The following is a 24,650-nucleotide window of genomic DNA, read 5'->3' as shown; positions in this document are numbered from 1 at the left end:
TTATGTTTAGCATGTTTTCCCTCTGGATCTGAACACAAAGAAATCCTCAACTACAGAGTAAGAAATGTCATAATGACCAAGACTGTCTCAGCTTGTATTCTCCACAGAAGCTGCATGGATTTGGCCAAATCCATGCAACTAATTACCTAGCAAATTAGTATCCAAACTTCTTTTGCGAACAAGTGTATTTAAAAAAATTGCAAAAACCCTGATCTCATAAATCACTCTAGTTAGATGAGAGCAGAAACTTTCCCTCTGCAATTTTGACACAATTGCACATACACATCATGTACAGCCAAACTCACCAAATGTCAGCCTGGGGCTCTATAGCCAAATGCTCCAGGACACCTGCAACCAGATCTGCACAGATTCTCAGTTCCAGTTCCGTCTAGGGCCAAATCTCAAATTGTTATAGTAAGATCAGCTACCAGTATCTTGGAGCAACAAGTTTCATGGGTTAATTATCTACTACCTCTGAAACATAACCCGCAGTCCATCAAATCTTTCATCAACTAACTGCATTTTCTTGTTGCTCACGACTGAATAATGGTTCTCTCTCCCACTGCTAAACGCACTCAGAATTTAGAAATTCATTGTCACTCTTCACTTTCAACTCTTAATTCTTCCCTATGTGTCGTTTTAAATAGTATACGGAAAATAGAATACATCTGTCAAGTACAGATCAACGTAATAGCAGTGACTTTAGCATGATGTTGTAAGCATGTGCTTAGTACAGAGAAATCAGGAATACAGAAACATTTATCAAAGCATTTTGTGTTTTAAAACAAAATTAAGTTGTGGTTTATTTTGAAACACAGCTAGCTTTAAATAAGCAAAAGCCTGCCAAGTATTCTCCAGTTTAAGTAATTACTTGCAACAGTAGAGCAGATCAAATGGAGGTCCTGCACATTAACACCTGTTCATCCCTCTCCTGCACCACACTATCTCAAATCTTCTTCAGAAACAGATAGTTCCTTCTCAAAAGTAAGGAATGTTTTGTCCCACAAAGCATTAGAAGAATGCACTATTGCTTTGTGGTTATTTTAAGACTCAGATTTTCAGACAGTATTTACTAGAGAACAGAAAGTATGCAGCTACAACTGTTTAGCTTAAGTTCTTTTTCCTGCTGGATATTATTCCCCTGGAGAAAATTCAAAGTTCTCAGGTGTCCCGTGAAAATAACCCTTTAGCTTCCTGATTTTAGTTTGATTGAACCCACCTTGAACATGGCTGACCAAAACTGTACACGAATGCATATGTGATCTCAGATGCTCAAGTACACTACCTCTAAGAACACAGTTGCCCTTTCAAACATGCATCACCCTGACAGCTCATATTTACTCACTGATAAACAGTAGTATTCAGGTAATTTCCTCCTCCTTGACAATCTTTCACTGCTAAGCTCCCCAAATTATATAACTAGAATTTATTTCGATCCTGAATAGATGAACAATGCACAACACCCCAAGAAACCATCACTTCCAGCATCTCCATATTTACTCACCTCACTCCTACTATTGTTGACTATTGTTATTTATGCAAATATTAACCAGTATCAGCCCAACACCTGAACGTTAGCTTCAACAACAGCTTCTAACCTTCTCAGGCTTCACCTCAAAAAACCCCACTCCTCTTCCTTTGAGCCAGCTTTCCCACTCCCACCCCCCCTACACATCTTGTACTTCCCAATGCTCTAGTTTAGTAACTTCCAAATGACACAACTCAACAGCAGTTGAGAGAGATGAGTTCTACTACTGTTCCTCTGCCTAGGAAAGCCCATTTTAGCAAAGATTTTTAATCTTTAAATGCTATACTTTAATAACATTCTGCAGTTTGCCCATGTTTAGTATGACTTTTGAATAAGTGAAGTCAAGAGTAACAGGACTGAAAACCGGCCAGATTAATTCTAGACTGCCTTCACTTAAAAAGAGAGAAGAAAATGTTCCAGCTGTGTCACAGACTTAAAATATTTATTGACAATACCAGATATCAGAACTCTATTTTATATACCTATTCCTCACAAATTTGATGGGGGTTTTCTTACTACTCTGAACTGAGTATGTTCAGCTATTACTTTTAGCTTTGCTTCCACCTTGTGAGTAATTTCCTTTTTTTAAAAAAAAAAAACAACCAAAAAACCCAAACAAACCTATGTCTAGCTTACCTTCCTCAAATTGCAAACTTTATGACCAGTGCCCCTACTACAACCCAAGACAATGAGATTCTTTTGAAACATCTCAGGAATATATTTTTTTCCTTCAACCTCAGCCCTGCTTCCTTTTTGTTCTCTTCAGGAGTTGGTAAATCTTTAACTATGCTTTCACGTCTTTTACAAGGTCTAACTCGATCTGACTGTTGGCAGGTAATTTTCATTTTATCTATTTCCCAAACTAAAAATCTTGGTTTATTGTCAGTCCTTTTTCCTATTCTTCACAGGCTCTGTGCTCATTCCTTATTTCTTTCAAGGTAGTTAACCACCCAGTTCAGTGTGGAGCCCATTTCTAACAGGACTGTTTCTTCTTTCTGTGGAAGACAGATCCAATACGGCATTAACAATTTGGAACCGAAGAAACATTCGACATCCTGCCTGTTCAAATACTCTAGTTAGACCAGATAACTTTATTGCCCTGTTTCTTCAACCACCACTTTTGAAATCAGAAGCCTTAGTTACAGACCTGTTTTGTTTATCCTTCCATTTAAACTTGAGCAACTAATGATCTCTCAAGTCAATGGTCATTTCTATTCTCATCCATAACATCTCCATTACTTACCAAAATGAGTTTAAAATAGCATCCCCTCTTCATGAGTCAGTGAGTGTTTGATGAAGAAATTTGTCGGATATCACATCCAGGAATATCTGGGCCCCACCATTATTACTAGCATTTCTTCTCCAATCTGTATCAGGGAAGTTAAAGTCTCCCATAATGACATAATTCCTGGTAGTAATTTTCTCTAACAAGAGTAAAGAGATCTTTAATCCATAACCAAATCTCACTCTGGGGATAGCTCATGACTATGGTTGGAAAAAGATAAAGCTTTTTACCAAGTTACTTAAGTTGCACATCTGCATTATTCCTTTTGTACAATACAAGTAGAATAAACAGTGCTGTTCCTACCAATTTCTACAGGTACTAAACATGCATACTCTTCAAAAACCCGTATTCTGCCTTATCATTTATTCCTTCACAGCCATGTTGTCTCATACTGATTCCATGCTATCCCAACAGTTCAGCTGTGTCAGACAGTTTTGGCCATGTTCTTGATTTGGGGAGTCTGGATTTCTTTGGCTTGTTCATTTCAAATATGGGGGTGGGGAAAAGGATTGGCATTTTATTTTACAACTATTTCTGTCACAACACTTTATCAAGCACATTAAAGGTGATTGACTTCAGTGTTGTTTATCCATCCTTCTCTTTCTGGACTAGATAGGAAAAACTATCTTTGTCTTTTTCATCTTTTCCTTCTCAAATAGAAAAACCTCAACCTTTCTTCCTCAACCCAGATTTTTCTTTCACTAGCCAGTTCCTTTTCCTTCCAAGACTGTTATCTATAAGAAAACCCTATTGCATTCTTTTAGCAAGTGTCTGCAAGTTTCATGTGTATGCTCTTCTCAAAACTACACCTGAACTTCAGTAACGTGATCCAGGTGTTATCTTAAGACTGAATCACTTGTCACAAACTCTGCTGGAAGACAAACCAACCAATGCTACCTATTCTTTGTTGATTTCCTAACACTTTTCACACATTCCAGCCCCAAGTTATTTGTGATATTCAGGTCTTTTCTACTGCTATGACAGTTTCATGCCCTTTATTCTCATATTAATAAAAAACTAAGAACAAGACATTCCACTGTACGTTACTTATTTCCTCTAGGACACTACTCATTGCTCCAGTTCTGAAGCCCTCTTGAAGAGTTTTGTTGTTCAGGCCACGTATGAACTAGCAGCAGCCATCATATGCTCAGCATCATTCCCTCTCACAACAAAATAAAGTCTCAGTGACACTTCCAACATACCCACTTGCAGAACAGTCAAACTATAGCAAATTCCAAGCAACACACAAATTCCCTAACACAGTGTCCTTCCTCACCAGGACACACACTGTATAAACCTAACACTACCATAGTCTTAGTTGCCATGTCTCCCATGAACCTTCTTGCTCCTGGCACAGCTGTTTTTTCAGAGGGGTCAATCCCCTTCGAATTATGAGCCTACCAGTTTTAAGAGTCAACATTTACACTGCAGTAGAACATAAAAGTCCCCATTAGTACAGGGAATAGTAAAGATAGAGATGAAGGTTTGGGATGAATTAAGTAAACAGACTTGCCAAAAAAAATGCTAAGTGAATCACGCCCATCAAAGCTGTCATACACTGTCACTTTTCATTTGCTCGTGGATTTGCAACATTTTACAGTTTGTAAAACATGCTGCAATACCTATGTTCCCATTTTAAGAGGTCACAAAATACATTTCTGTATCTCGTCTCAAAATTATAAAGCATAAAGTATTTCTGAAAAATAAAACGGCTAATCATTTCTTACCTGCCACAGCTCCAAATGCCAAAGATCCACTCATCTGCAGAGCCTGCTGTGCAGCTGGGGGAATCTGCAAACCAGTACCTAAAACAGAACGTGAAAGTACCTTGCAGCAAGCACTTTTCACTCAGTTAGGGATGCACTAACATGGGTATCAAAAACTGTTGTCAAAAGTTTAAATACACCATTCCATGCATTCAGCATAATATTCTGTGGGGTGTAATAATTCAAATCCTGTTAACTTCTGTATTTTCACACCTCTATTAATCATCACACATACCTTCTGCAAGTCTTGCCATCAACTGAAGGCGACCAGTTGTTCCCAAGTCAATTCCAGTCCGTTCCAACTCATCACTGTCCAAAAATGAACTAGCACTGGAAGCATCAGTGCGCTCAGTTACATGTCCAACTTTCATTGGCCTACCAGCCAGCTCAAATCCATTGAGCTGCTCCAAGGCCTTCTTGGCACACTCAGAGTCTGAGAACTGTAGATTAGAAAAACAAATTCAGTAATACTGCCTACAGGATTCAGCAACAATTCTACTGCATGTTAATATCCAGAGTTATGTAAACATGAGAAACACTAAATTTAAGGTAACAATAGCTACAGGCCAACTTAAATGTGCTCCATATTTTCCATTTAAACCAAACACACACAAGTTTGTACATTTATTTTCTCATATTTAGATAAGAATATATTTAAATATGTATTATCGTTGGAGTTAGAATTATCTAGATCTTGCAATCAACAGAAGTCATAACTACAGTTCTCTTTCAACACTTTCCAAGAATGACAGTCACCTCCTTTGTAACCTTGTCACTGCCATACACTTACTGGCTATTCCTAACAGATATTGTGCTTTATGCTGCTTAACACCAAATTAAAAATACAAATATTTTGTCACCGTTAAAACCATCAAATATTAGCATACATTTAGTTTGGTTTTATTTGTCTCCAAGTGCCAGATGATCCAAACAAGACTTCCCCCCCCCCCCCCCCCCCCCCCGCACCCCCCCCCATGACAGTCAAGAAACCCAAGTTCACAAAATTACGTACCTGAGGGTAAAGAGGAAAGATGTTTTCAACTGATTTTAGCCTCTAAAATTTTACTTCCTCTAAAAAGCTCAAATTCAATAATTTTCACAGCACTGTGAAAATGCCAGTCTTTACTAGTATCTTTGCCTGCAGAAGACAGCATTGCTTTACCAGGCAGTGATTTCAAAGTACACTATTCCATTCTGAACGTGTGCATTGTTCAACCACAACACGCACAGAGGGACTGGCAGAAACAAAGAAAAAGGCCAGTGTTGCATGCCCTGCAACATGATGTTTCTAAGCTGAGACTTAAGATTACACTCAAATTGTCTAAGTTGTCTGGCAATTCTAGTCATACCGTAATAAATCCATATCCTTTTGAGCGTCCAGTTTCACTATCCATCATCAGCTGAATGCTTTCGATCTAAAAATAAGAATAAAGCTATTTATTATCAAGACATTTTGGAGCAAAGCACAAGATACAGCCTTGCCAAATGTACACATACGAATGTGAAATAACTTTTTTTTTTTTTTTTTTTTTTTTACAAAAAATAACCCGTTCCTCATTCCTTCCTCAAGTCAAAATTAGTGTATAGGCAACCAGATACTTATTTGATACCAAAACAGAAGCATGATGTACAATTTATCCTTTTGAGTCCAGCTACAGGCAGAGGCTTGGTCCTGATGCAACATTCCAGCAGACAATGAGCATGCAGACATCATCAAATCCTAAGTGAAACACTATAGTCATGGCCTCTTGTATGCTGCGAAACTCCTTTTTACCCAGTAAGAAAAGTTGCATGACTTTGACCAGGGGCTTTAAAAAAAAAATAAAAATGCATATTTGAAATAATTATTGGCATATGGGAACTCCTTGAAGTTTAGAGTTACCAAATTTAAAACATATTAGTAACTCAACCATAAGCCATCAAACAGTGTTTGGAAGAGACGGCAACACAGAAGTAAGAGAAATTTAGTTCTTCAAGACCGGAGTACATCGAATCAAGAAAAGGAAACACTTTCACAGCTCTACATGTAAGCCTCCTAAACTACATTAATCCCACTGCCAGACCTTGAGAGAAAACAAAACAAGAACACCCATGGAGATTAAAATTTAATGAATTACTGCAATTTTGCAGGCTTTTGCACAACAGAACTAAAGGTATACACATACTGAATCCGAATAAAGCCCCTGACAAAGTACTGTTACAGTATGTATGAAGCAGGGTTAATATCCAAAGGGGGGGGGGGGGGGAATCAATGCACTTAAATAGAAAAAATAAATTTTAAAACCAAGCAGCATATTAAATATATTACTTTTTCCCCTAGGTAATCTAGGTAGTAATGATATACCCATGATACCTTAGCACAGTGGGGCTAATATTTATTATAACTCCCCTGGGAACTTCAGATTTGATCTGCTCACTTTCATAACTCTCTCTGCAAAAACAATACTATGCAGCAAACTGGGGCCTAATGATCAGGAGTAGAAGGAGCCTTCTGTCAGAGCTGTATGGGATATACCCTAGATCACTGTAGTAACATGAGCTGAATCTTCAGCAAAAATCCTATGAAACAGATGAAACCATGACATGCACAGTGAACAGAACTCAGACCTGATTCTGTTCTTTGTGCTTTAACCTATGATATGCAGCCCCTACTCACAATCACATAGCAGGGGGCAGATATTTACATGCTACAGAAGCAGGATATGACACAGGGATTCATTCCTTTTGTTTTGTTTTAATAATTTTAGGTACTCACTGAATTCTCAGTTTTCCTTTGTAAAGCCTACCATTCAAAATCACTGGACCACACCACAAATCAGGGTTCTCATTTGTTCTCCAGTACTAACTATGGATCTAAAGCCTTGTGGATGTAACAAGCACTGAAGAGCAAGAAAAATAAAGAAGTGTTTTTGCAGGTGTGAAGCCGAATTGTTTCCAGAGGTTGAGTGCTCTGCAATTAATCTAGGTTCTCCAAATAAACAAATTTCCAAATTTCCAAGTAAATTTCTGTAATGCAACATGCCAAATTAAAATTTACCCTGCCAAATGGCTCAAAAATTCCTCGAAGCATATCTTCAGTTATGTTGAAGTGTAACGATCCCACATACAGCCTCATAGGACCAGCACTGCCCTTCTGCAGGTTATTTGCCATTGCTGCTGCTCTGTTTTTCTCTGCCTAAGGAAAAAAAAAGAAAAACTCACCTTCTATAAAATCTAATTAAAAATCCTAACATAAGCAGTATACATTTACCAGATTCACCAAGATACAAGCTATTTTCTAATCTGCGCAATATCCATCAGACTCACTTAAAACCTACAAAATCCAAGACCACAACCAAGTATAGAGGGCACAGCTTCCAAACTGCACAACCTTATGCAGAATTCTGGCTTCTATCTAGTTAACACTTCAATTTGTACATATGCTGGAAAGCGTACATAATAGATACTACAATCCTGTAACACTGTTAGTTTCCTTATTACTACCTTCTTAACATCTGTGTTTTCAAAATTCATTTATATCACTTTGAAATGCTTTCGTTGCCTGTCAACTATGGGAGGCAAAGGTCCATTTATAATGATCTTAAATAATCATTCTAGTTACGGTTTTCCAAACATTCAATGATAACCAAATTTTCAAACAGTAAGTTTTCCGGCAAGATAGAAGAGGAACCAACTCAACATGAATAAAAATGAGGTTTACAATTCCTTACCTGTGATGCTTGTACTATGATTGGTACACCCAAGACTCTCTGACCAGTTAGTCCTATTGCCAGAGGCACTGAACTAACATCAACAAATTCTACATAAGCAATTCCCTTTGAACGCCTGGAATTTCTATCCGAAATCATTCGCACATCACGAACCTGAAAGGCAAGTACAGAAACACTTTTAGAGAAAAAGGAAAAAACAATGCAGTCCATTTCTCAAAAAGGTATTAATAACCAGAAAATTATTTGCCAAGCCAATGGCTTTGTAATTATGCTGCAAATCTAGAACTGCATAAAGCTATAACGAACATATCCCAGAGGCAAGCTAGCATTAAAAGCTGCTGTTCAAAGTCAAATCTAGGATGCTACTGGAACAGCAGCAATAGAATACTTGCAGCACTGTAGTGCTTTAAGCCAGAAGTTTACAGCTGATGGAACAAAACAAGTTCAAACTGGAGGTTAAACACATTTTTAAATTACACTGTAACTGGCAGATCTATCTGCAAAAGACTGAAACTTCTAAAAAATGAAGTTGTTGGAATCAGAATTGAATTGCCATGTTTTGCAGCACATCATATGCTGAACAATGAACTCCTGATAAATTACATTTTAATGTTCAGTCTTTATGAATTAGTTGGTAGTTTCGCCCTTTTCACCTAGATAGAAAGCCACTTGCTTACAATTCTGCAGAATATTCTTCCTGTACCAGGACAGCATGAAGAAGTATTCAGAATCATTTCAACCTCCCTATTATTTACCTTCCCTACTGTAGAGAAAAATTCTTCCAGGTCTCTAGGCCGAATTCTTGCAGCCAGCTGCATGCAGAATACTGTTCGAGCATCCCTCTCTTCTGGGGTAAGATTATCAATAGGTTCTCTGGAAAGAGGAAAGTTCAGTTAAAAAATAATCTGATTTAAGATAAGTCATCTCTAGGCCATGCATTAAACTTGAAATAATCAGTACTTCAAAACCTGATGGGGGGGAATGCCTGCCATATTAAAAAAAGGCAGGGTCAAGATCTGAAGGAAATACCCCCAGTATTAATATATTTAATTCCTCAACATGACTAAACATCTTGTTTCAACTGTAAGCATTAAACATGACTGGAAATCTGTACAGAGACCACAAAACTGAGGTGCCATTTTGCTACTCTCCAGAACAGCTAACAGTACCACTATAGAACTTGCAGTCAAAAACGTGAGATGAAAGGACAGGAAAACAAAGGAAAACAGGATTAATTACAACACACTATCTTTCTGAACTCTCAGACAAGTAGCATGAACTTTTTGTGGCTTTGCAAACTAAAATCTTACATCTATGCAGTCACCTCAGTCACTACAGCCACCACAAACAATACATCTCTACGAACAGAGCTCCCAGTCCTCATTTTATAGTCTCAGCTTGTTAACCCACAAATAAGTATGAATCATGAGTAGTTACGCTCATCCTCGACACCAGAAACACTAGATTAATTTTATTTCAATACTGAGGCTAGCTGAAATTAGATGCACTGCTTTTGAGGTGTTAAAAGCTTCAAAATATAAATTAAGTACAGGACGGAATTAGCATGCCAGATCCTCAACTAAATTTCCAGTCATGTAATAAGTATTTATATTTTTATGGGGGGAAATCACTGAGAATACAGAAGAAAAATTTAAACTAAATTATCTCAGTAAGAGTTTGCTAATAATTAAAAGAACAAAGCAGGATTGGTTAAATTTAACTGCATTAATTTAAGAGAATAATCTCATTAGCAGCTATCTAAATCCAATTCCCTTAAATAAGAAGCCTAAGAATGGATAAGCACCTCGTGGATTTTAAAAGTACCTGGCTTCTCTATAAATAACATTAATACATACTCAATAGGAAAAAGAAGCATTTGTACTATACTCTTCCATTCCATACTTAAGATTCTTAAGTAAGATTGTGCAGAAAAGCTAGCTAATTTAAATGTCAAGTAACAGGGAAAAGACTGAGAATACAGAAACACAAATGTGTTTTGCAAACTGACGTTATTTACAATTGCACACAGTTATTGGCGGGGAGGGGGAGAATAGACAAGTTTATGACGTGGGGAGAAAGCAATGTATCTTGAATACTCTCCTCTTATGGGCTTTCTGAATGAATCCCTGCATTACTTGTGAGCATAAGCCACAAAGCAAGTAGGCATGCATTATTTCAGCATTACTTTTCCAACTTCAATTGGGAAAAAAAACCACAAACAAAAAAAACACAAACCCAACCCTCAAATGTACATAAAATTCCTACCTAACAGGGCTCTTGTCTTTTCTGAAAGGACTTTTGCTTCTGGAGCGTCGTCTGCTATAAAGAGATATCAAGAAGATAAGAAAAACTTTATCAGTCCGATTTTAAACAAAACCTATTAACAAAGCAATAAAAAGCAGAGAAAACTCAGAAACCTTAATTTGATGCTGTGAGGCAGACCAATCTTCCCTCTGATGGCACTGTTGAATTTTGGACCAGAACTATGGCAGAAGCAAAGACAGACATTACTCACCAGCATACCTGAAATCAGTATTTCCTGTTTGTATTCAAATTCCACTGCAAGTGCTCACCCACCCTTGCACCTGAATTTGCAAACATTTTCCATTAGCAGCACCCACAGCATGCATAAGCTACATGCAGTACTCCAAACCGTAAGGCACAGAATATGCTCCCTGCTCAGTTTCATCTGTATCACAAAATTCCAGAATATGCAGGACTCCAAGTAAGAACTGAATCATGAGCCAGCCAGACACATCGAGCTGTATGTGCAGAATATTCTGGGCTACAGTTACTGCTGTAATCTTCTTTACATGTTTTTTTGTCCACATGCGTATTCTACCTACTGATGACCACCAAAGTAGTACCTTAATGGCTTGGAACTCAGTCTTGGAGTTTTAAGCAAAGTGATACTGACAGGACTATTTGCTCAAATGTAGCATTTTAAAACTGAAAGTTTCATGAAGCATAAGGCATAAGTGGAAACCAAAGTAGCCTCTGGCAGACATCCACAGAGGACACATTCGCTAATGTCTCAGCTCTAGCCACTTAAGTGCTACGTATACATAAACGCAGCTTCCTTTAAAGTTCTTAACAGACATCAAAACACAGAATCATTTAAAGCCAGCAGTAAACTTTATACAGGCAGGTCACCACAGAAGGAACCCAATCTGTTGGCTGAATCTAATTTTAGTTCTCCAGACTTCAGAGGCTGTTAGAACAAATGGCAACCTGCCCACTGCTTCCATGTAAGACAGTTCTCTTGCCAGTTACTGTGGCACAGGCTAACAGACTGTGATGTGAATAGTAAGATTCATCCTATCATGTTCTCCCTGAACTTGATCCTTGCAGATACAAGGCAAAGAACACCATCTGTTAAATTCTTCCTGTGCTTCCACCAAACAGCAGAGGCAGTGCTGCAGACTGAATGCTAGGGGGTTTGCCTTTCCACATGCACAGAACTGATTCTTTCTGCTGTAGCTATAAATTGATGTGAAAACACCCTGAAAGACACAGCAGTCTAAAGACATTAAGTGGCCCTTCACTAAATTCATTTAGCCAACAAATTTGTCTGAGAAAATGTCTTCTGGCTACTCAGAGGAGCAGCAATGCTTATAGTTTAACTCAGCATCCACAACAAGAAGGAGGATGCCCATTTTTAAACATGTTATGGGGAAGTAGTGGGCCAAGATCCAAAACCATGCTGGTCAGGTTAAAGCAAGGGAAATAAGGCCCTGTGTAACACTGGGGAAACAATAATAAAAAAAATAATTTAGAAACTACTTATTAAGATAAAATAAGACATAAAACCCACGCACGTGTTGAGATGAGATCACTATTGATCAAAAACAGGTGTTTTTTTTTCCCCTAGGATGAATTATTCCATTTCCTACTCAAGTTCAAACAAATGACTGCTGAGAGGATCCATTCACATTCTCCAATGTCTGTGACACATACTGCCAAAAGCTGCATCTGGAAATGCTGATACTAATTCCAGAAGCTGGCTTCTTATCAGAGATAGAATTACCTTGCATCTTCACACATCCTGATATAGAACATTGTGTTCATCTCAACTCAAATGCAGCAAGGCAAACCAATTACAGTGACTCCAGAATATTAACATGCAGACCAACTAAATTATGGTCAGTAAGACCATGAGCTTTTAAGGAAACCATGGAAGAAACGTTCTATTTGTCTAAACCTAATGAAAAAAAACCTGAGAGGATACACAGTACCAGTCTTCAAACGTACAGCTTCAGGGAAACAACAAAAAACTAACACAACTCCAAAAGTATCTTTCAGGTTTCACTCTTGACAAACAAGTAGTATCTTATTTACATGACTGCATGGGAGAAAAACCCAGCAGACTGAAGTTGTAACAGACCACTGGAACAGACCGAGCACCCAAGCTACCTTCTGAAGATCCTTTTTTAACAGTGTCCTGCAGGATGGTTTTTCTATAGAGAATTGCTTGCATCAAGTCACAATTGATTTATCTTTATGTCTACGGGTTATCTTCTTTATAAGCCAAAGTGCACTAAGTCCTGCGTGTGGCCAAAGCACAGCTAGGTACACATTTTCCTAACCCTACGTGATGCCATGTGGCCCAAGAACAATAGTCAGGTCAGAAGACAGACAGTAAAATATCAGCTTTCACCTGCTCAGTCATATCCAAGACTTTCAACAAAAGAGACAAGGCAAGCTTTGGCTAACAAGAGTCCAAGAGAATCACAACAAACTTTCAGTCCTCATGTCATGACCCCATTTTCCTAGCAGCTTTGCCCAAATTCTGGATTCTAGAATAGCAACAGGACAGTGACTTCTACTGTACATCAGCAGTAGCTGGGATGTCAGAGAGGTGTCTAAGCAAGACTACGTGGTCCAGTTCTTCCTCCTAAGAGTCCTAATAGTAACTGTAGAAGACATAAGGGACAAGATATGTGAGAAGAGTAACATTTAAAAACCCTGTGAACACAAAGCAATGCAAGCCAATCACTCCATTTTAAAACATTATAACATTTAATCACTATCTTATGCTTAAACATGACAAATTCAAAGTCCTCAGGTACTCTGTAAGCACTCGTCTCCTTTTCCTTCATAATTACCTATACTACACCCTCTCTTCCCACTACTGCAGATGCTTCCACATCACCCCCAACAGCAAAAATAACTCGGTTTAGAGGCACTGGCTTGGAAAAGGGCCTTTATAAAGCAAAAAAGATAACAAGGAGGAAGAGGAGTGGAAAAAAAAAATAATACAGCCATCAAGCATTTTGAACTAGATGTTGTAGTCAACTACAACATTGCTTGCAGTAATACTGACTCAGAACTGTGTGAAGAGCCCCAAGATGAGATTCCAGATACAAATTCTCCAGTCAGTGAGAGCATCCTCATAGTCACTTCTGAAACACTGAGTTGATGGTGCTGCTATGGAGACTGTTTGGTGATACAGGAGGCTTAATCTCCAGAACTTGTGTCTCCCAGAAAGTCAGTACCTGTTAAACAGCTTTTAAAGGCAAGTCTCTGCATTGAAGAGTACTGAACATGAAATTAAGAGTTCTTTTCCCTCATATCTTCTGCGGTCCTTCTCCTTCACACCTTCTGAGCCAAAACTGGAATTTTTGAATACTTTAGCATGTGTATCACTTCAACAGCATCATCCGTGACCTACAAGTTAGCAACAACCAACTGCTGGCTACACAACAGTCAGTACCAATGCCTCTGGGATGCATACAGTCGTCCTATACCAGTCTCCCACTAAGCTATTTTAAAAACTAAAATTCTAATTGGTTAAATGATAGCAACAATTCAGCAACTGAAGCAGAGAACACAAGGTTGCCAAACCAGTAAGTACAACCTTGTATCCTCAGGGGATACTAGATTATTTCGCCTTTTTGTTCACTGTCTCTCAATACCAAAGAAATTGCCTCAACAGCTATGGAAGAGTATCAGAACAATGAAAAAGACCCCTCATAATCATTTACCTTCCTGGCACAACATACCTTAATGCATTAAAATGGGCATGGGTTATTGCAGTGATGTCCAGATTTCAACCTCTACTTGAGGAAATTATTTCAAAGACCCAAAACACTGAAACTCCCAAATTTCTCCAGGTGAAGAAAATTCTCACCCAGTGAGAACAGAAAACAAACAAACAAACAAAAAACGTTCCAATAAAGCTAGGAGAATGCAGCAACTCCCAACCAAGTGATGATATAAAGGACATCCTCTCCACACAACTCCACATTGGAGTTGAGAAGACTGGCAGGTTCCACATATCTTGATCAAGATCCTCTGTTTATGAGGCAGTCTGGCATCAGTGGCACCAGCACAACTCAACTAGCTACTGCAATCTTACAGGTAACAAAGAGCTGTAGAAAACATCAACTGTGCACAGCTGAAGCTCAGAGCAGCTTCACAGAGGCCCTGACAGGCCTGATACTTGAGACAGAGTTAAGAGCAGGGCTGATATGCTCTATGATCCCCAAGCACACACTATTGATGGAAACGCAGGATGCCACTGCATCTTAGCAGAGCCCAGAGTTGCATTATGTTGCATTATGAAAATGCCAACATCCAGATCACTTAGTGCAAAATGAGACCCTGAGATCTCAGGCAACTTTTGTTTACATTCCATGAGTACTAAAAGGAATGCAATGAGACCCAACCACTTAGAAAAACATTAATTTGCAGAAAACCATAGAAGTCTGCAATGTATTAAAGGTAAACACTGTCTTCTCAAATATCTCAAGAGATTTCTCCATCACATATCACGTTACATGCCACGATTTAAAAAATAGATCCTTTTCATACGCCTGCCTCTGACACGATCTTGCATTCTGAGAACTGACAAAAGTTGAGATGAGACCCAGACAAAAGCAGACACAAACAGCAGCCTCAGGTAAACAATGAAAGCCAAGCATACAGCCCAGTTCTCATTGTTTTTCTACTCTGAAGGCAAAAAAAAGGTGATGGGGAGCAAATGGGAGAGCAGGAGTACAGAAAGCGGAATCACAGAATAAATACCAATGAAGAAATGTTTTGAGAAATCATTTACGACTGTCAGGGACTACCTATAGCAGAACTTCTATCAAGCCAAAGATCTGAGAGGAACTGAAGAATCCTTCCACAGCCTCTGAACAAGTCTGAGAAAAAGCAGGGCAAATATGCAATGCATGGGCATTACTGAAACAAAACACTTCCAGTCTGGATGCATAAACACAGCAAGTGTTTATGCAGTAAGTGTTTAAGAGCAGCAACCCAGAAAAACTCTTCACTAATGCAAGCAAAAGAATGTATGAGCTTGTAACCAATGTCAGATGACTACTTATTTTTTGACAGTTAAAACTGTCAGATCCGTATAGTGAAGATAGTTAGGACAGGAAAAACTTGTTACTATTTTAATTCTGTGACTAACTGTTTTTCAGTCAGTTGTACACATTCTTTCACTTGCTTTTGTATCTTTCTGTGTTCAGATAAGAATGAAAACTAGCAGGAGGAAGTGGATACATTACTGTCCTCTTTTTCATTCTATACTTCTTGACACTCTTCAACCTTAACCTCTCACCTTCTTTTCTGAGATGATTCACAACCAATTTAGAAAGAGTGAAACTTTAAGCTTCCACATCAAACACTACAGCAGCACACATTCAACACTACATAAATAACCTACTAAGGACTTCTATAGCGGCCTCTGAATCTGCGATCTCTACTTCTAGAACGGCTGCGTCTGCGTTCTTTGCTTCTGCTCCGTTTCCTTTCCCGGCTTCTGCTCTTTTTCCTTTCCCGATCTCGGCTCCGTTTGCGTTCCTTACTTCTGCTCCTCTTCCTGTCATGGCTTCGACTTCGGCTCTTGCTCTTTTTTCTCCTGAGAAAGAAAAACACATCTTTGGTTACACATGTAGCTCAGTGTTACTATCGACATCACACGCCACAGTTCCTCTAACCTGATGTCACAGACACCGATAGGAAAAAGTATAAAAGTTTATTTTGTTAAATAGGTGGTTAAGCACATCAGCAATCTCTTAAAAAGTATAATGAGCAACATAAAGGGCTCCAAAGCACTTTTTTTATTTTAAATTTTGTAATTACTAAAGAATGCTTCCAGGAAGAGTAAAAAGGACTCAAATAAGTATTTACTGCATTAGATCTAGTATATACTAAATACAGTACTTCATCTGTCTTTCAAACATACTTTAAATTCACCATCAAGATGCTAAAGTGAAAACAACACAACAAAATAGAAAGAGGCAAGTCTGAAGGAAAGGAAAGTTGTTTTCTCTTGATATTCCCTGCCACGAGTCTTAAACTGCCTACAAGTTTTGCTTCCAACTTGTTGCTCCCATTCATAAGCCACTTTTTCAAGTCTGTGGCTCTTACAGGTTTGAGGCAAACTGCAGAGATCTTCATAATCTTAACCATTAAAAAACTAAACTTCTAAAATCTCCAAGTCAATTATACTTCGTATTTGAAAGTCAGTGAGCCACTGTTTCATTCTTGGCAGACTATTTTTGGGTTATTTGCAACTTCCCTTTTTCCCTCTCTATCTCAGTCCATAAAAACTTACGATCTCCTGGTTTTTAAAATACATGTATATGTATACACAAAACACATTAAACAGATGCTCAAGCAATTACTTCAGACAGTAATTTATCTCAAGCTAGATTTTGGGAATAACAAACTTTGCTAAACTTTTGAAATTCAAAACATCCTTTGGTATTGAATTTTTCCTCTCCTCCTTTTGGGCCTTCTGATTACATATACCATCTTTTTTCCAAAGTGGTCACTCATACACTTAAAAATTATGTATGCCACCCCCTCCTTTTTTAAAAGCAGTTCATCCCTGTTACTTTCCATGGCCATGTATAATCTAAGACTTCTAGTTAGTTTCAATTACTGAAGTAAAAATCTCTCAGCTACCACATCTAACTAAGCCTAATCATCACTGGCAGCTTTTGCTCTCCAAACTCCACCTTGGCAGACTCATTAAAACTATCTTAGTATTTCTCTCACAAGAAGCATCTTGTGATTTGGTTTTAAAAACTGGAATATTTCATTTTTAATTGATTATTCATCTACAATACACTATCAGTTTCTCTAACGTTTTGTATGGACAGAGAAGCTGCTGAATCAAAGCCAGATTATTCAAAAGCTTCACAACCTCTGATGACACCACCCAGAAATCCAGAATGATTTACATCAACATCACTTAAATACACTTCCTACTGTAATGCACTCTGTGACAGGCACACATAGTCTCTCTCCTCTAGGATCCATCACTTCCTACTATCTCCCCTAAGTTAAAACCCTAAAACACTACCATTATAGCTCCAAAAATTACTAACTTGTAGCTCAATATACTGCCCAGTACCAGTAGCTAGTAACTGCAGCTAGTCTTCAGTAAAGACAGTAACTATTCAGTATCCAAACGTGAGCTGAGCCCTCTTTGTATGCAAAGACTCCCAACAGTAGAGATCTACGTTCTGCCTTCCAATCACAAATAAAACTGGACATACAGCACAGACTTCTAGTAAAAATGCAGATTCTTAATCCTTCTAAGTCCTAAACCAGAATGTATCATCTGGTTGGGCTCAATCATCTTAAAGGTCTTCTCCAACCTAAACAATTCCCTTTGACAATTATCGTAAGCTGTGAATCAAGCATTATTTTTTAGTTGCTGATGTTTGCCATGGATTACGGTTTTCCTGACAGTTTGAATCTTCTTTCAATATTGCCCAATTGCAGTATATAAAGACACTCCAACAATTTCATAGATAAGCAAAGCAAGAAGTCTTGTAAAGCCTATATACACCTTAGTCCTCAGCAAGAGTACACTGTCAAAAGTCACATAAAAAAAATTGGAGTAGTTCCCTTAAATCTCTAAAGAACAAACAACAGCCATATCAAATCAAAGTTCTCAGACAAAAAGCTTCATATTGTCAGAGAACCACAGGACAACAATAACATTCCAGTAATTGCTAACCCAAAAACTGGAATCAGGAGATACCACTGAGCAGTATTTCTGAACAAACACAAGGGTACAATTAGGAAAGCAGAAAGAGATGAAACTCCACATATCAAATAACATTGCAAGACTAACATCTTGACTTTCTTATATTTTACAATGTAATTTTTTTCCTAAATTTAGTTTACTGTTTTTCTGAATTAGAAATGCAAATTCAAGAGTAAACAGGTCCCACTTGAAAATGGGACTGTGGGCAGAAAGATAACTAATGTCATTGCTTAGCAACTAAGAAAATTAACCGAAATACGTTCCAGTGTTCTCATCATTCTACCATGAATCAAGGTCAGAACCAGTTGTAAAATTTAAAAAACACTGCTTCTCTTTTAGATCCCAGTTTATATTTTGAGACTAGTCATCAAAACAGAAGCAGGGTTTTACATGCCATGTAGATACTTTTTAAAGCAATAAAAATTCAGAACTTAAAAATACTAAGAGGTGCTGCCTTTGATGAGGTTTTAGGGGTCTCAGTATTTAGCAAGTGAATAATGTTTACGGTATTTTTTAGAACGCAGATATAATGTACAATCAATTCTACATTATTAAGAGTCCGACGTAAGGCTGACATTGGAACTGAACTTCTTTGCAAAATATTTATATACCTAGAAATGAATGTTCTTTGTATTCCTTCAGCATTCCATCTGTATGATTTCAGATCATGACAACAGCACACAAGCTGACTTAAGTTTGCTGTATATTACAAAAATGCACTGGCTACTGTTTACTCAACTATCAAATTCATATTTAGTGTTCCTATATCAACTATCTCATCACCAAATGATGCCTGTAAGGTAAGGAGTTTATTTTACAGACTTGAAAAATCTTCCATTTTTGAGGGATATTTAAGACACACTCCTATGCAAGGCATTTTTCCTCAAACTTCAAATTTGATTTCAGACTGTTTAGGTCATCATCAGATGTGCAGACCCCAGAATTATGCTTCTTGAAAATGTATGCTTGTACGCCGGTTCTTTAAACAGGTTATACTATAATTTAATAAAATTTAGATTGGAAACAAAAAGTTTAGAAGATTTTGGAGCAGAAAGGGATAGAGGGAGGGGTTCCAACACCCCAAACCTTTTCAAGAAGGCACCAGTATCTTTAAATGTTTTTAACTGTTCCAAATCACATAAAATGGTACACCAAAGATATTTTTAAAACGCAATTACACTCCATTGCTAAAGCAACAAAAAAGAAACTAATTATGTTGAACCTACCAAGTCTGTATTTTTATCTGCTAACGTTAAATGTTTCCACAACTTTTATGACATCAGTGACAAGGGCATAACTACATTTGTAAACAAAAGAAAATTTCAAAATCGCTGTGGTTGCAGCAACTGCAAGTACCAAACTTACCCATTTTTCCCTTTTATTTCCCTAAACACTACTGACATGCATTCACAAGTTCACAAAAATCAGCAGCCTCCCCCTAAGAGCAGAGAATTGAGAAAATACTTACTTCTTGCTGCGTTCTTCATGGCCATTGGCACTGCTCAATTTGTTCTCATCCTAAGCAGGGTTGATAGAAGAACATCGTGAGGACGAAGTGGAAACATTTCAAGTGGTCAAAGGGTAATGGGAATAGGAATAAGAAAATACAAAACAAAAATTTTAATACTAAATTACTTGTTTACAGTTTAATGTGGAAAGATTTAGAAAATTTAGGTAGGCATGTTTAACCACTTTGCTGCTTAAATTTAAGTCATACAAATACAAAATACAAGACTTACATCTTTTAAAAGTGTGTATTAAATTGTAGATACTTCCTTACATGCTTCAGAGAGCAAGTTATCCTGTAGAATTCAGCACTCAAGTGGTTAAATGTTATTTCTATAAAGTGTAAGAGGAAGTTTCAGGTTTGTGTGCCCCTCTGATCAGTACCAAGGCTATCTCTGCCTAAGCCCCAGTGGCTACGCTAGCAGCCAGCCACTATGGTTTTCTTGTGACCGATGCCATTCCCGAGATCTTCACTCATTTTCGCTGAAGGGTTGTAAGAGCTTGATGTCACCTCTGTCACACATCTCGCCCTGAAGCAAACAGGGATTCACACTGCTTTAGTAAGGTCGACTCCCAAGAAAGTCATCAATAATCCACCAGTCCAGCCTAAACATTCCCTATTTCCATACCTGTTTACATGGAAAATATCCATGTTAAACCAGGACACAAGAATTTTAACATAACAATTTACAAATTTCTCTTCAAGATTTTAACGTAACTGCTAAATATTACATAAACTAAATATACCACTTAAAACTTACAAATGCTCATCCAAAATTCATGACATGGCTGTAATAAACACTGCAGAATAGACTAACAATAGCTGCTATATAATTTATATACTTGCTTTACAGTTTAATCACATCAGTTACATCAAAAGTACAATTCCTAAGTGACTTAAACTTAATATACATTTCTTGCAAAACCAGAGCTAAAGCATGCATAGTGTTAACACTTCACCATTTGGTGAAAAACAAAAAAAGACAGTATTCATTTGCTGCTGGCTTATATAAGACATCGCTACGCTAATTGATAAAAATTTTGCATAAGAATTGACATTTCCTAATTAAACAACTAGGACAGAATACAAAAGCTTATTTTAGAATGATACCGCAGACTGTGATACTGTCTTTTGCTTGCTAAGAACATTCTATTCAGGGATCCAAGAATTTCAGTAAATTCGTTCACTCAGCAATTGATTTTCATCTGCCCTGTTAAAAGATTAACCGCCACCAGTCTTCTGCATTAAAAGTAAGTCTCACTCTTCTTGCACCGAGCAGACTGTTCAAGTATTTACTTGCCATGGGACTGGTGAAAAAGTTATTCTTGGAACCCTGCTGTTTTCCCAAACCACTGCATTCACCTTGTTGCTATACCAAACTGGACGTGGCAATTTTAGGAGAGATTTTTGCGGTTTTTTGTTCTGGGGGTTTTGTTTTGGTTTTTTTGTTTTGTTTTTTTTTGTTTTGTTTTGGTTGGTCGGTGATTGTGTGTTTTTGTTGTTGTTGGTTTTGGTTTGTTTTGTTTTTGTGTTTTTAAACCTAGGGGACCACGGTACAGCGATACGTCACTCAATTACTACCTTATGATTGACAGTTCACACTGGAATCAAAGGTGAATTCATGGGAGTAGAGGTGAGATATCGTTAGGCAAGTCTACAAAGAGAGATAGATGGGCATTTATTCATCACGCTGAAGTGAAACTACTGCACAATATAATTACATTAACAGTATATATTTACTTGTAAGTTACATGTAATGCATCTCCAGTAAGATAAATCATGAGGGCTCCAGGGATGTTAGTTTACAGTTCAGCAGTAGTTTCATGAATAATGCTAATTTAAGGTAAACAGGACCCCACTGGCACATCTTCCTCACCTTCTTGTAAGGAGCTTCAAGCATTGCTTCAATATCAATATCATCAGCCATTTTTCAGGACACCTGAAAGAAGAAGCAAAATCCACCTGAGACAGTAAACACCCACGTGCTTTAGATCCCAAAGACTTTTGCCTAAGAGGCCATCACTACATTAGCTCAAATTCACAGAGCAGTGTCTCAGAAGACGTTTCCATTAAGAACTAGAATGAAGCTTTGCCCAATGAGATAATATAAGAACATGACACAAAGCAATTGTAGCTGTAAACATCAAAATGCTATTCAACACAGTTAGCCAGTGGAAACCCTAGAGGTATTCCACCTATTTCTTTCAAAACAAATCGCACAGATCATTTATGATACAGAAAGGACGGTCTGGCAGCCATCTTGAGAAGTACTACAACTTGACCAAAGGACCCAAGAGAGGCATGTGAAGAACACACACATTCAGGCAAACCTGTTCATAGCTTCTGAGCATTTACTACCATCACATTTAGTAATCTGTAGACTTAAAAGTGAACACTATGGCCTTTAAGAAATGCAGCTTCCTGTATAATGGGGGGGCACAGAAGAAACAGTTATGATTCAAGCATTAAGAGCTATTAAAGCATACGCAAGATCCATCCAGTCTGAGATCCACCATGCCATGTAACACTAGTCACCACAAAGTTGTTTTTTTTTTTAAACATCATTGCTCTTCTTTTTCAACTTCAACCCCCTAATAAAATTTTCTGTTTATTATACTCTGGATCCCTTTGAGCTTTGACTTTCTTTCCCTATGCAGGTATGCTGTAAGTACCTCTCAAGACCCTTTGCATTAGAATATAGAGACTCAACTTCCCCAAATCTCTTATTAAAACAGTCTCTCTCCTTTTTCTTTAAGCTCAAAAATAGCAAGGCCTCTAGATCCAGCTCAGATGGCCCAAGAGTGAAGATTCTCCTGCATGTGTGCCATAAAATGGATTTTTTATCATACAAGTTAATTCTTTCACCTTGGTTACAGGCATTGCCACAACTGTGCTGTTCTGAGACTTGACCAGTATAATGAAATTGCTCCAACATTCAAAGATACTTTTAAGTTGTTCACTCACAGCCTCATAACTGAGAGTATTATACCAGAGCTATAACACATGTAAGAACCAAGTCATTCCCCCACTTACATGTGATCATCACCCATTAATACAATCAAGAATAAAACGTAATCCTTTAGCAATATCAGAGCACTGGAAGTTCATACTCAATTACTTAACCAAGGTATGCTAATCTTGTTTTCAAGTTATTACCTCTCGGGGTATAGTACTATCACAAATACAATCCTCCTTAGTTTATGTAATGGCTCAATTTTACTTTTCACTGCAGTATTTACATACAGCTTTTGAAGTCACCTAATTCACTACCATTCTACTTGTATTTGGTATGAACAAGTGTATCAGTATGATTAAGCACCATGAAACAGCACCAGGCCAAACCCAGGATTCTGCAATGAAATTCCCACAATTGTATTTTCATACATGTAATTTACCTAACATATCTAGCTATACCTGGGGTGGGATTCTTCATCCTGAGGAGGGGTAGCCAAAGGATGGGATGGGAGCCATTACAGAGACTGCCAAATCATGAGTGGCTTAGAAAAGTGAATAGGGAATGACTATTGCTGCATTCACCCAAATAGTAAGAGTGAACGAACTATATCATCCAGTGGGTTCAAAACAAAGGTCCTTATTCACACAGCATTTAGCCATGGAATTCACTGTTACAGAGCACTGTGGATGCTAGCAAAGAAAAAAACACAGGCAGGGTTAAAAAAAAAACACACACAAAATTTCACAGAAAAAGCTTTTAATTAAACAAAGACATGCTTTGTGACCCTGAACCACAGCTAGCTGACAACTAAGAGCAGAGAAAAAAGTATCACTGTATGATTGCCCTGTGTTTGTTTTTTCTTATGCACTTCCTGCTTGCCACCATCACAGTCAAGATTCTGAGTTACACAGACCTTTGATCTCACCCCGTGCATTCTGTGCCCTTTGTACGCTGTACAAACTGAGTGGTACACTACCACCTTTTTGTCACACCTTCTGTTCACATGACACAGACCTACTATCGATGTAATTAATGTAATACATATAACGATGCTCCACATAAAGCTGATTTTTTAAAAAGAATCACAAATAGAGTTCAATTCCAAGTGAGCAGAATATCATGGCAAGTTTTCAAGTATCTTTCATTAAACACTGAAGAAGCTCAAAATAATTTTCGTAAAAGCCCTTCAGCTTCAGAAGAGCTGCATATATCTGACAACTCTATACAGAAAACAAACATCACCACCCCAAACCAAAAACCAAAACCCAGCGACCACCTCTCCCCCACCAACATCAAAACAACCAAGGGGAAAAAACACTTGAAACTTTGTGGGCCTACAGAAAACCCAAAGGGACGTGAAATTTATTGCTACTAATCTAGCCAGTATTTACGGCTGATTTCATTTATTTTTGCTGTGTTGTATTAGATAAAGGGAGTTAAAAAGTCCTCTTGAAATTCTCTGCTTTGGAAATTGCACCAAATGACAATTCCACACTTGGTTTGCAAGGAGTCTGCTGAAAAAGCATCAAAAAAGTTCAGGGAGAACGTCGATGGGAGGGGACCTCAGCTCTCAGCAGCACACGCACCTTTGTTCAGCAGGTTCCCGCCCGCAATCCTCCGCACACTCCCTACACCACCGTAACATAACGAGTTCGGGTCCTCAAACAGACTGCTGCGCTAGAACCAACCCTCTATTCCGCCGGGGCACCTTACCCGCACGCTCCAAAGGCCTTCAGCCCCTGCGTGCGCCGGCCGCCAAGCCCCGAGAGCCGCCCGCTCGCGGCGGCCCGCCTCTCGCCGCTCCCCGCCCCGCGTCCCAACGTAAACAGCCCAGAGCCGCTCCCTGCCGCGCCGCCTGGGCCGTCAGCTCCGGCCGCGATAGCGGC

The 24,650-nt window shown here is 38.3% G+C and overlaps 1 protein-coding gene across 12 annotated transcripts in view; it reads right to left on the bottom strand.

Moving 5' to 3' along the window:
• RBM39 (RNA binding motif protein 39) overlaps positions 1 to 24,650 on the bottom strand; it is a 31,864-nt gene that overhangs the window by 6,508 nt on the left and 706 nt on the right. For 2 of the 12 annotated variants that reach the window (XR_008748768.1, XR_008748767.1), the window contains exons 2-13: positions 21,685 to 21,747; positions 19,770 to 19,819; positions 15,962 to 16,156; positions 10,707 to 10,772; positions 10,555 to 10,608; positions 9,045 to 9,162; positions 8,290 to 8,442; positions 7,617 to 7,754; positions 5,929 to 5,994; positions 4,815 to 5,019; positions 4,541 to 4,618; positions 2,772 to 2,952 (exon numbers count right to left, since the gene is read on the bottom strand). Coding sequence is in view for 9 of the 12 variants with exons in the window: in XM_055814057.1 (XP_055670032.1) it covers positions 4,541 to 4,618; positions 4,815 to 5,019; positions 5,929 to 5,994; positions 7,617 to 7,754; positions 8,290 to 8,442; positions 9,045 to 9,162; positions 10,555 to 10,608; positions 10,707 to 10,772; positions 15,962 to 16,156; positions 19,770 to 19,819; positions 21,685 to 21,735 (1,174 nt within the window). In the remaining 3 variants the exon portion in view is untranslated. Of the gene's footprint in view, positions 1 to 2,771; positions 2,953 to 4,540; positions 4,619 to 4,814; positions 5,020 to 5,928; positions 5,995 to 7,616; positions 7,755 to 8,289; positions 8,443 to 9,044; positions 9,163 to 10,554; positions 10,609 to 10,706; positions 10,773 to 15,961; positions 16,157 to 19,765; positions 21,463 to 21,684; positions 21,748 to 24,650 lie in introns of those variants that run through there. The other 10 variants (XR_008748769.1, XM_055814063.1, XM_055814064.1 and 7 more) reach the window with 10 other exon arrangements.

The sequence above is a fragment of the Falco peregrinus genome, chromosome 9 (assembly GCF_023634155.1).
Source record: "Falco peregrinus isolate bFalPer1 chromosome 9, bFalPer1.pri, whole genome shotgun sequence".
Taxonomy (NCBI): Eukaryota; Metazoa; Chordata; class Aves; order Falconiformes; family Falconidae; genus Falco; species Falco peregrinus.
Note: the sequence above shows the minus strand (reverse complement) of the source record. Positions and strands in the feature narration are given on the sequence as shown.